Below are 12,383 nucleotides of genomic sequence, written 5' to 3'. Positions count from 1 at the left end.
CCGTCTGCTGTGCAGCATAACATAGTGGTGAAGTGGTTATACTCATTGCCCGTCATCAGCACACGAACTTGGTGAGCCCTTTTCTCCGTGTCCGTTCTCCTGCCGGGCCTGTTGAAGGAGACCAGCGTTGGTCGGCATTGTTCATCTTTGTTCCGCAAACGCCATTTCGTTCCAGACACCATCAAGCTGGGTAACTGCCCAGATGCCGTTGGTGGTAAGGGGTGCGAAGGGAAAGCGGGTCGTGTCAATGTCCACATTGTCAGCGACCTCCTGTCGAAGGGCCGCCGTGACAGTGCCAAAGGCATCTTCCTGGACGGACACAACCGCCCTACCCGCGCGTCGTAGTTCCGTTATGGTCGTACCGTCCCTGATCGTTGCTGTCAACGTCATATTGTGTGTCCGACAGAGCACAGTCTCAAAGCTGTGGACCGGCATTTTCAACAGCCGGGACAGGGTACGCTCTCGCAAGGATTCAACAACAATGGGAAAAGAGCAGAAAAGCCGCACGAGACTGAGCTGCTTAGGTCCAAACTTTACGTAGATGTAGCTCGCTACGCCCAGCGCCTCCAATTCTGCCAGGATTTTTTCAAAAAGCCAGGAAGCTCCGATGTCTCCGCTTACGCAGAGGCCCCAGAGCCTTAGCTCAACAAAAAGTGATCTAGCAGGCCACTTTTTTGTGTGAGCTTTTTTTACCAGAAACTCGTCCTGTTCATGCCTTTGAAATAAGGCTCGCTGCTCCTCAAGGGGTGACCTCTATCAGAAATGTTATCTTATTTGTCGACTTGTAGTGAGAGCAGGCAGTGAATGATAATGGTGGTTATATGCAACGTTGTGAGAAATCGGTAATGATATGGCATCGAGGGTAGTACCGACACACAATGGTCTGCATTGTTTGTGCGATGTTTGGTCGCATAGGCCATATGATGAATTTGAAAAATGTCCTTGCAAGTACAGGAATTAAGTTTATCACTGTCTGTGCAACTGTTGCCTCTGACATATCGAAACGTAAAGCAAGGTCACGGTTCAGCAGGGCAAGACGTAGCTTGGCCAGTACCATCATCACGGTGTCTCCCAAGGATACAGCTCTCGTCGGGTACTTTGTGCCGTCGTGTACCAGATATACAACAAGCAAAAGCATGTTGAGGCTCTCCAAGCCTGTGTAGAATTGAACCGAGGATTCCATCAGCTGCTCTGCAGAAAACGTGGTGACTTTTTTGTCTGACAAGCTGCTGCACACAACTTCCAACTTCCTTGTCCAACAACAGCTTTTACTCTGCATCTTGCAACCAACATATCTCTTTCTGAAGGACTTCAAACTTGGAGGCTGAAAAGCAGACCACATGTTACACAAACATCTGTAGGACTGTAAAACAAAGGGAATTCTAACGATCGCTACTTACAGTAGATAAAACAAGGCACTGCCACCAGCAGGTCTGTTTGAGTAGAGTTCTCGGCAAGAAGTCTGTTGAAGCCTGCAACTGTTAGAATACTAATAAGGTCAAGAAACTAAAAAAGTTATAAATATGTAGGAAAAAAAACACAAATTAAACAATACCCTACTAATGCCTTAAAGGTGTGCTTATCTAATTCACTGGTGCACCCCCAAAAAGAAGACCCAAACACCAAAGCCAACTAACGGTTGTGGAGGAAACTAAAACATTGCTCTCAAAAGTGCATAAATGTGGAGGCACGGGTTTTTTAATTTTTGTGTGAGCAGCAATATGCAATGCATTTTTTTCCGCAAAGGAACATGCACTAGTACATCTCTGTTGCACTGACTCCCCAAAAGAAAGGGATAGACTCAACGACAATAGACGTAACGAAAATCACTTCCTTTCCAGACTCAGTCTTGGGGGGGATGTACCAGCGGTTCCTTGTGAGAAGCAGGGAGCCGAATTCCACCACTAAATAAACTAATAGGCGGGAGCTCTTCTCGTCGTGTGTATAGCCACTTCCGGTTGAGGTGCGCAATGTTGTGCGTATGGCATTTTACTCTTGAAATATTCTCTTTCTAAGTTTCTTGTAAGCTTGGGGGTAGTGCATTGGCTTATACCTAGAGTTCGTTGGTTTGGTTCTCGTAAAGGGAGAAGGGGATTTTTCCCAAAGGAAGTGTTATCATGATTTCCGTTATTTCTACAAAAAGAAGTAAAAAAAAAGACAGGCAAACTTTCTGGTGGGCGCTGGAACTTCAAAGCCCTTCCTACATGCATTTAACATGAAGCAACTTTCCTCCGAGTTTGAGGATCTTTCTCTTGTAGTAGCTGCACTGGGTTCCATCCTTGGCCAACCAGAAGACCATTTTTGTCTTTTGATGATTGAAATCATCTACGTCCTCCTGTGTAAACCGCTTAATTAACGCAATCGGAGCTATTGCTTTGTGCTTATCTTCGTACCGCATGTACGCAAACATGCTTATGGTTAAAAGGCAAACAAACAGTAGAATATACAGAAATATAGAAAAGGATAAGACATGTTAATCAACACAAGTGCAAAATAAAAGCATATAACATAACTAAGAAACAGAGCACCCAGTGAGGCAGAGCCTCCCGATAGCTCTGGCGAGGCCGTCCGCTCCTCCCCTTTTGCCTTGGCTCGCTGCGAGGGGCGCTCGCATTCTTGAATCATTCTCTCGGCAAGTGAGCTACTAGAAAGTCGGGTGCATTTCAAAAATTTTTTTTAACAACTGTAATTTTTACCATGTTCCAGTTTGTTGCAGGAACGGCTTTGAAGCGCAGCAATAATTTCCTGCAGTGCACAAAATCGAAACCAATTTTCTCTATGTGTTTTCATGGAGATTAAATGTACTCCTACTGAGCACGTCCGACCGTGTGTACAAAAGCAAACTTTGATGATGCCCTTCAGTTGCTTGTAAAAGTGCTTTAGTGGTTTATTCTCGCTGTCTCTTTTTTTACAACGGTGCACAAAACATACTTTCGGCACGGTGCCACAATTGTGCTGTGCTGTCCCACCCGATACAATGGCTGATGTGTACCCCAGTGTAAGGCCTCGAGCATACACTGAGCTGCAATCACGCTGAACTTACACTCGCTCGGGAACTTTTAAGTAAGTTCATGCTCTCGCATCATCTGACAGTGGTCGCAGGGCTTTGTAGCAGGCGCTGATAAGCCTGGAAGGGTCTCTTGGGGAACGGCTCTTTGTGGGTCGTCCAGGAATCGGGGGCTTTTACCACAAAAGAGGTTCGCAGCCCATGTTCTTAAAGCTTGAGTCGTCCCTGTCCTCATCGCTTGATTTTTCATCATCGCCGTTTAGTTCCAGACACCATCAAGCTGGGTAACTGCCCGGATGCCGTTGGTGGTAAGGGGTGCGAGGGGAAAGCGGGTCGTGTCAATGTCCACATGGTCAGCAACCTCTTGTCGAAGGGCCGCCATGACAGTGCCAAAGGCATCTTCCTGGACGGACACAACCGCCCTACCTGCGCGTCGTAGTTCCGTCATGGTCGTACCGTCCCTGATCGTTGCCGTCAACGTCAGATCGTGTGTCCGACGGAGCACGGTCTCAAAGCTGTGGAGCGGCATTTTCAACAGCCGGGACAGGGTACGCTCTCGCAAGGATTCAACAACAAGGGAAAAGAGCAGAGAAGCCGCACGAGACTGAGCTGCTCAGGTCCAAACTTTACGTAGATGTAGCTCGCTACGCCCAACGCCTCCAATTCTGCCAGGATTTTCTCAAAAAGCCAGGAAGCTCTGATGTCTCCGCTTACGCAGAGGCCTCAGAGCCTCAGTTCAACAAAAAGTGGTCTAGCAGGCCACTTTTTTGTGTGAGCTTTTTACCAGAAACTCATCCTGTTCATGCCTTTGAAATAAGGCTTGCTGCTCCTCAAGGGGTGACTTCTATCAGAAATGTTATCGTATTTGTCGACTTGAAGTGAGAGCAGGCAGTGAATGATAATGGTGGTTATAGGCAACGTTCTGAGAAGTCAGTAATGATATGGCATCGAGGGTAGTACCGACACACAATGGTCAGCATTGTTTGTGCGATGTTTGGTCGCATAGGTCATATGATGAATTTGAAAAATGTCCTTGCAAGCACAGGAATTAAGTTTATCACTGTCTGTGCAACTGTTGCCTCTGACATATCGAAATGTAAAGCAAGGTCACGGTTCAGCAGGGCAAGACGTAGCTTGGCCAGTACCATCAGCACGGTGTCTCCCAAGGATACAGCTCTCGTCGAGTACTTTGTGCCGTCGTGCACCAGCTATACAACAAGCAAAAGCATGATGAGGCTCGGCAAGCCTGTGTAGAATTGAACCGAGGATTCCATCAGCTGCTCTGCAGAAAACGTGGTGGCTTTTTTGTCTGACAAGCTGCTGCACACAACTTCCTTGCCCAACGACAGCTTTTTCTCTGTATCTTGCAACCAACATATCTCTTTCTGAAGAACTTCAAACTTGGAAGCTGAAAAGCAGACCACATGTCACACAAACATCTGTAGGACTGTAAAACAAAGGGAATTCTGATGATCTCTACTTACAGTAGATAAAACAAGGCACTGCCACCAGCAGATCTGTTTGAGTAGAGTTCTCAGCAAGAAGTCTTTTGGAGCCTGCAACTGTTAGAATACTAATAAGGTCAGGAAACTAAAAAAGTTATCCCAGGTGAAAATTCAAAGTGGTTGTACAAGTGGTCCCACTTAACTTGCAAGTGGTGCCACTTTACTTAATTCAAAGTGGTACCACTTGGGTTCATATCGACCACTTGTGTACCACCACTTTAATTCAAAGTGGTGGTTCACATTGCCCACTTGCACCACACCACTTTAGCCATGTGGTCCCACTTGGACCCCAAAGTGGTCTGGCTTAGACCTCTTTGACTTCAGAATACCAGCTTAAAGGAAAACTGAAGCGGTTCTATATTTGAGGAAAAACACTTAAATCGTCTTAACTTGGCCTTCAGGAACACGAATATCTAGATTATTTTTCAATTTGGCTCACAGAGGCTGCACAAAATCATTTTCAAAGTACCGCTGTTCGATGCCCCTCCTCCCTGGAGCGCGACATTATATATCAAGAGTTTTTGGAATCGCCGCTCTCGCACATCTTCAGCGCTTATCAAAGCTGTGCACGCGCACTCTTGCCATTTTCAAAAAGGTCATCACGACTGGTGTCAGTGTAGGGGAATTTACCTGGTAAGCTTGCGATTGCACACGAGCGACACACTTTTGGTGGTCAAAAGATCCTAGTATGATGTAACGACTGGTTGGAGGTTTTGTGTTTAGTTACATCTTCAGGAAAACAAACACGATATTCAGATTCACAGGATGAAAATATGCCAGAATTAACCTCTAACTCATTTTTTAAGAACCTCTTCAGAGCACCCCTTTAACTGGTCAGTGATGAAATACCATTTTGATATTTGGGTGTCAATTGGCAAATCAAAACTTTCTTGACCATGTGGTGACATCACTCATAGTATCTTTGGATCCTGTGGCAATTTGTATATTTTGGTAGTGTACACTTTAGCACTTAGGTAAAGTGTACACTACCTTTGGTATCTTCGGTATAAATCTGAGTTGAATATGACACAAATGATTGCTGGAAGTATTATATCACCAATCTTCTGCTACATCTAGGTGAGACTTGTAGCCATTACATAGCTTGGAGACACCAGATCACTTTGTTTGACTGTGAAAATCAACATGCTTTGTGAAAAGCATATTAATGAGATCGACAATTCAGTATATGACAACTACCGATTCATTTATTTAGAATTATTTCTGCAGAAATTTAGCAAAAGTAGGTACAGGAAGGAAAACTACTATCTGAACATCAAAGAAAGTTAAAAATAAACATGCGTAGCACACACAAATTCCACAGCAAAGCAACCTGCCATTTTCAGCAAGACATAAATGGCAATAAAATTTACCAAGAACTGATGACAACACACAAAAGTACAACTGTGGCACCAAGTAAAAGGGGCAGAAACACAACAAAAACACAATAACAATGACATGCAAATAACTCTAGTACCACCTTTGCAGGTCACAAAACATTCACTTAATTGTCCTAGTAGTTCTCTAAGGGAAGACCTAAAAAATTTTGAAACGTTATATAATTTTTATTAACCCTTTACTGCACAACTTTTTATTTTTTCACAATTTTATTCCAGCAGAAGTAGAATACCACAGTTATCACAATACTATCACTAAAATAAATTTCAAAGTTTCGAAAAAATTTATATCGAAAAAAGATAGGTATGTTGCATATTTGCAACAAGATGGAAATAACGAAATATTTATAGCCGAATGCTAAAAATTTGTGAACCAGAGCCAAACTTGTATTTACAGACATCAGTGAGAGATGTGGCCTCATTTGCTTGTGTGATACAAAAGAAAGCAGTTATTCTTGCTTGTTGAGCACAGGTGAGTGCCACACTTAGAGCAGTAGCTCATACAAATGCCCTTGCATCCAGGAAACTTGCAACGCTGTCGCTTCTGACTCCAAAGCACCCAGTGGCCAACCTGAGCATAGAAGTATGAACAGTGAGGTTTGTAACACAGATTAATTCGCCAGTGATAATACCTGATCAATCCTGACATCTTAAGGTGGACACGGTGCTGAAGGACCTCTTGTCTTCTTCAGCTGGATGCCTTGCTCCACGGACTCATTGCTGGGCCTTCCCCTTTTCTTCAGTTGATTTTTTCCTGCTTTGCAGAGTGACGTGGCGAGGTCCACCTTGAACTCTGCTAATGGCATGAGCTTTCGTGTTGGTTGATCGGAAGTAGTCTCGGCATTCCTCCTGTACAGCAGCCAGGCATTTACAGCCGTCAAGTCGAGAATATGAAGAAAAATACGAAAGTACCATTTCTTCGATCGGAGATGGGCGCGGTAGAGGGAGATCAGAGAGTCTAAGAGATCCACTCCTCCCATGTGCTTGTTATAAGCGCCTATCACCGACGGACACGGTATGTCGCGCCTCTCCTTTTCTTTTTGGCTCCACCTTGGCGCAGTTAGGACAGGCTCTGCCCCAACAAAGGTGGACAGCAAGGTGACGGCTCTGTTGTCTTGCCACCTTGTACACGACAGCTGAATGCCATCCAGGGTCGCTACCTTCTCTTCAAAGCTTCCCCTTCCTTTCTGTTTCATTTCCTTGTCAGATGGCATGCTGATACCCGTTACTCGGTTGATCCGGACTGTACCAATGCAGTGCACGGTTTCTTTTTCCAGGTACACCTGAAGGGTTGGACAGTTGAAGTAGTTATCGAAATACACTTTGTGGTGGACTCCTCTTGGGATTAACCTGCACAATCGAACAACAATGTTCCCGCTTGCTCCACAGTCAGGCTCTCCTGCACGTCTTGGGGCAGAGTTTTCTTGTCCCGTGTACAGTTCTAGCTTGTACGAGAAGCCACTTACTCCTGAGAGAACAAATACTTTGTACCCCCATTTTTTTGGTTTCTGGGGACAGTACTGTTTCAGTGCACTTGCGCCTTTGAAAGGTATAATCTGTTCATCCACAGACAAGTGCTCTTCAAGCGGTATCAGCGACAACTGTTCATTTACAGCATCGACGAGCGGTCGTATCTTTGCAAGCCGGTCTCTATCAGGATCATCTCTTGGGCCGAGAGAGCTGTTGTCCACAAAGTGAAGGTTGTGCTTCAACTGTTCGAAGCGTGTCACCGTGAGGTGGTCAGCTACTTGGCTTACTCTGGTAGCTTCACTCCAGTACCACCTAGTGTTCTTCAGCTGAATTATAGACATCCACATGCAGGTGCCTAGAAAAACTTCAATCTCCTCGGCACTGGTGCAGAGGGGCTTACTGGCATCCTTCTGGACTGAGTACAAATTGCTCTCATTTGCAATAAGCGAAATAAGAGCGCCTGGAAAGATGAACTTGAAGTATTGGAAAGGTGTTTCCAACTCTGAAACTTCCTGCGGAAGCTCATTTTGTCCAGTGAACTTCACTGTTTCAGGATCCCGCATCAGGCTTGCATTCTTCCAGATAATTCTTCTCTTAGATTGAGTTGATGACTGATCAGCTGGTTGGCTTGCGGGAGCTTCCTCTTCGTCAGAGCTTGTACTCGCCTCGCTTGAACTGGCACTACATTTTGCAGGGGGTTGGACATCTGGGGTACAAAAAATAACAGCGTCTCGTACAACTCATACAATGAGCAGTAAAATAAATAATTTGGAGAGAAATTCTACATTGTATAGGGGACTATCTTCCCTGGCGGTTCTAAGTGTGCTCTTTGAAAGCGTGAAAACAACCCTACAACTTTGCAATTGTGTGTAGTTACACCTGACGAAGGATGGTCTCTTCCGAAAATCTCTGTCAATAAAGCCTACACTGCTTCTAATTTTATTCTCTACGTGAAAAAAAGTTGGATTTCCAGAAAAAAAACATTAACTTACAATCAGAGTCATCGTCACTGCCGGAGAGCTCGCTGTCCTCACTGTCGGAAGGAATTCCACGGCTGTAAAACCGTTTGGGGTCCATTGTGTCTGCTCTACGAAGAAAAAACACCGTCGTGCACGTTGTTGCATCTGTGCAACATAGCTATTTTTTGCTTCCAAAGACAAACTTCGTCGATAATCTTAAGGTTTTTAGTATTTACATAATCAGCAGGACATTAAGTTGAGTCGCAAATTTTTTGTTTTGCATTACACTGTATAGAACGTGATATGCAGTAGTCAAGGCTTACCTGTGTCACTTGTTGAGCGTCCACGTGGTGGCTGTCACGCTTTTTAGAGAGCAGTTTCGCCGCCTGAGTACAGATGGCAGCACTGGACGGCTCGCCTCGCGGATGTATGTTGCAGAAATGCAACAACGTGCGGAACTAGCACTGAATGCATTTTGTAGATGTTTTTATCGTCGTTTATTGCTATGTTGCGAATATGCAACAAGGTGCAGTAAAGGGTTAATTTGGGTCAAACAGTGAAATCAATAATGGCAATAGACCAAAGGTGGCTAAACTGCGGCTCGTGAGCCCCATGAGACTCTTATAGTGAAAAATTGATAATGAAAACCAAATTTCATTATGTTGCTGGGAAACCGCCTGGATATGTGGGTAAATCAGTGCAACCAGTTAATTATGCACCCCATGAGTGCAATAACTAGCAAATAGATGAAAATAACTTTTACTCTTTGATTTGCCTCCCCTTTAGTTTACTTCTAGCACGCAAGTATGACTGCTCCTAGAAATCTAGGACCACTCATACTTGTTGCAGAGCTGAGCAAACAGAACAATGCCATCTATGTCCAAGTACATGCATGGGTTAACATGCCCACAGAGCCTGTGCAATACCTTAGTGTGTTGCTTGTGGGCAAGCTTGAGGTGTCCTACGCTTCCAAAATCAGATACGTCGTAAACATGTGAAACAATGTACACGTTCGGGCTTCCACCCCCATCACTTTCAGAAAGAATGTGTTCAACTCTGACAAAATTATCTCCCAGCTTCAGCGCCGTCGAGTCCCGCTTTGTTGGAGCTTGGTACTGTGTGCTATAAAAAATGTGCCCAGCTACACATGCACGGTCAAACTCCACAAGCTCCTGTGCCACTTCCAAGGCCAGCTCCTCCTCAACCAGTCTATGCAGACATTGGGGCAGCTGCTTGGGCTTTCCAAGAAGGTGCAAGTCACCTGGCTTGTAGTGTTTCCTTGTCGGAAAATGTGCCCGGATTTCGTCCTAAACCATATTCCTCAGCCGATAAAAGCTGTTGCGGAGGAGAATGCGGGAGAAGATCTGGAAGGGCACACCATTCGACGAGGAAACAAGCTTCAGCAAATGCCCCATGTTTGACTCAAACTGGAAGCAAGATAGTGCCCATAATGGCCCATGGAGGAGCACAGCCTTTGGAAGGTGCAGGAGCGTGTGGACGTTGCTGTGCTTTTCCGTAGAGGAACTCGGTCTTCACAACAAACTCGGTCATCTTCTCTGTGCCCATCTCCACATCTTCATCTAGAACTTCCGTCTTAGTTAGAAGATATAAAGCAGATACAAAGAGCTCAAAGCGTGCATAATATTCTGCTGGCAGCACACCCTTCAAACAAGGAAGGCAGTAATAAAAAAGCCAGCATTGCCACTCGGCTGCTTTCCAATACTTCCTCAGCCTCAGGGCTCGTGGCGGTCGGTTTAGGCACTGTGGCGGCTTCAGGCTACACAAGCGCTCAGTTACGATGGATTGCCGCGAAGGGTGTCCAATGTAGTAATCCTCACCCACACCAGAAAACCACAATTCGGCAAACTGACGCCCTACACCGAGAAGGGCGCAGTGCATATAGTCTGGGGTAAAACCCCAGACCATGTCGAAACCAGGCACGTTTAGGAGTGGTGAAGGGCCCTTAACACCGCGGACTGCTTGTTTGGATGCTGCTGCTTCTGCCATGTCTGCAACCATGCCAAGCTCGGTCCTCCAGCCCACAGGTAAATCCAAGAATCCAAGTTTCGTCGTACCTTCGACCATAAAGCAACTGGCGTTCGGCCACATGAAGAAGTTTCTAAAGGGACACTGAAGGCACGAAGCGTACCCAGCCTTTGTCACTGCATGAAGAAAAGGCGGCATTGGTCCCACCTTCATTCGCAATAACAAAGTATCGTACAGGGGCTCCGGAAGTATATCTGATGCGTGGGGGAGACGTCCGGGGGCTCATGTCGCATTGTGTAGTTCACCTCTGTTTTTCCACACACACAGATTATATATATATATATATATATATATATGCAGGGTGATGGGAGGGAAGAAGGGGGGGGGAGGTTGGAACTGCTTTGAGCATGGGGGCGACTGCCCGCCATGCCCAACGCGCGTACATAAGGGACTCCGCGTGCTGATCTGCAGTCAGTGCTCGCCTCTGCTGTCTTGCCGACTTCGACGCTCGCGACGCTTTATTATTTTCTATTGCCTTTTGTTTTGGCACAAGTTCGCCACATTAAACGTTTATTTCTTCCTGTTTATTTATTGTTATTCTGGTCACCACCCGTGACAATATGCACCTATTTCGCCAGCTCATTTTACAGTCAAGCTCGCTAATGATGCTAATATATTCATCTTTACATCCTACTTGACGAGCAATTCACTAATTGAATACTAAGAAATGAAGTCATCACAACTGTGTTCTCCAAATCTCAAGTCACTTTGTTAATTTGAAACATGGCTCCACAGAACTAATATTGATATCAAATGGCACATTTGGGAAGTCGCAGGTTTGAGAGGTCTTGGTAATGAACGTTTGTGCCCACCACGAGTGCTGACATGGGCCGCTTGTTTGAAAACCTGCCATGATCGCTCGTGAGTTCGTAGATCGCGAGCATATTTTAATGCCGACAGCGTTGAAACCAGGAATACCGAAAATGGTTTATTCCAGCGGCAATCTCGAGTCTGGTAATCGACGGGTCTTTGAAGACACTGCTCATCGCTCAATAATAATATATTAATAAAATATTTAGTCCAGCTGAAGACAGCCGCAACGCCGCAGAAAGGTAATCGGGTAAAGACTGAAGTACGTACCTCTGGCGTGTCATCCGGAAATATGTGAAGAAATCACGTCCGTTGTCAAGACGCAAGTCACGGACGAGATGGTGGAATTCTCCAAAGGTCTTCATCGATTGCAGCAAGAAGTGAACCCATTCCCGAGAAGGATGTGTTGTTTGGCCTAGCAGCAGTTGCACTGCAGCCGTAGACCGCGCCACCAAAGCCCAATTTGTTCTCCTGCCTGCAGGGGCAATGTACCTCTGCACTCACTCTAAAAACACGCACAGCAGAAGTTCTTGCAGCAAAAGAGTCGACGACGATGAGGTACTTGACGATTCAAGCACACCCATGCCACTGTCCGCCATTTTTGCGAGAAAGGCTCGGTTGTTTGCTATTGGCTGAGGGCAAAAGCTGGGGCTGGTTTTCTGTTGGCCGTTCACAACGAGCTACTTGATTCGGTTGCATGTATGTGTACATGCCGCATACTCTAGTCGCAAAAGTCGTACTGGTTAGAGTGGCCGCTGTGGACGCAGCCGCATGCAACCGACGTGTGTAAACGAACCTTAACGGAAGTGCTTGCAGCCAGGAAGTGTGCGGTTGGTTTTTCGACCGCACACTGTTTGTACTGACAGCCATTTCTTAGCTGGCAAACAGTTGTGTTGCCATGGCATTTCTACAACAACGCAGTAGTTTGCGGCTATTAAATGCCGCTGCCGTGTGCCTCTTCGAAGCGCACATTGAGACTAGGGCGTATATTTTCCTTTAGCAACTTACCGACTCTGCGTAGCAGCCTATGAGCAAAGACAGAAAGGTAGTCTCAGTTTAGCGGCGGCACAGCTTCCATTTCCGCGATTTGGACACGTTTCGATGCACAAGGATGCACCATGCTCATACTTTGTCACCCCGGTTTTAATCGCTTGTGGAGCTTGTGGTTGTCGCCTCTACTCGATTTTTTGCA

The 12,383-nt window shown here is 45.8% G+C and overlaps 1 protein-coding gene and 1 pseudogene across 1 annotated transcript in view; both read right to left on the bottom strand.

The window, feature by feature from the left end:
* LOC115308842 overlaps positions 1–8,810 on the bottom strand; it is a 36,704-nt gene extending 27,894 nt beyond the window's left edge. The window contains 3 exon segments of the mRNA XM_040214536.3: positions 6,583–8,082; positions 8,369–8,463; positions 8,659–8,810. Of these exon segments, the coding sequence (XP_040070470.3) occupies positions 6,583–8,082; positions 8,369–8,453 (1,585 nt within the window). The 5' untranslated portion in view covers positions 8,454–8,463; positions 8,659–8,810.
* A 349-nt stretch (positions 8,811–9,159) lies between these two features.
* On the bottom strand, positions 9,160–10,342 carry LOC121047140 (annotated as a pseudogene).
* Between the last annotated feature and the right edge of the window lie 2,041 nt (positions 10,343–12,383).

This window comes from Ixodes scapularis, unplaced genomic scaffold (assembly GCF_016920785.2).
Source record: "Ixodes scapularis isolate PalLabHiFi unplaced genomic scaffold, ASM1692078v2 PGA_scaffold8__174_contigs__length_109621045, whole genome shotgun sequence".
Classification (NCBI taxonomy): domain Eukaryota; kingdom Metazoa; phylum Arthropoda; class Arachnida; order Ixodida; family Ixodidae; genus Ixodes; species Ixodes scapularis.
The sequence above is the reverse complement of the archived record's forward strand: the minus strand, read 5'-3'. Positions and strand labels throughout refer to the sequence as shown.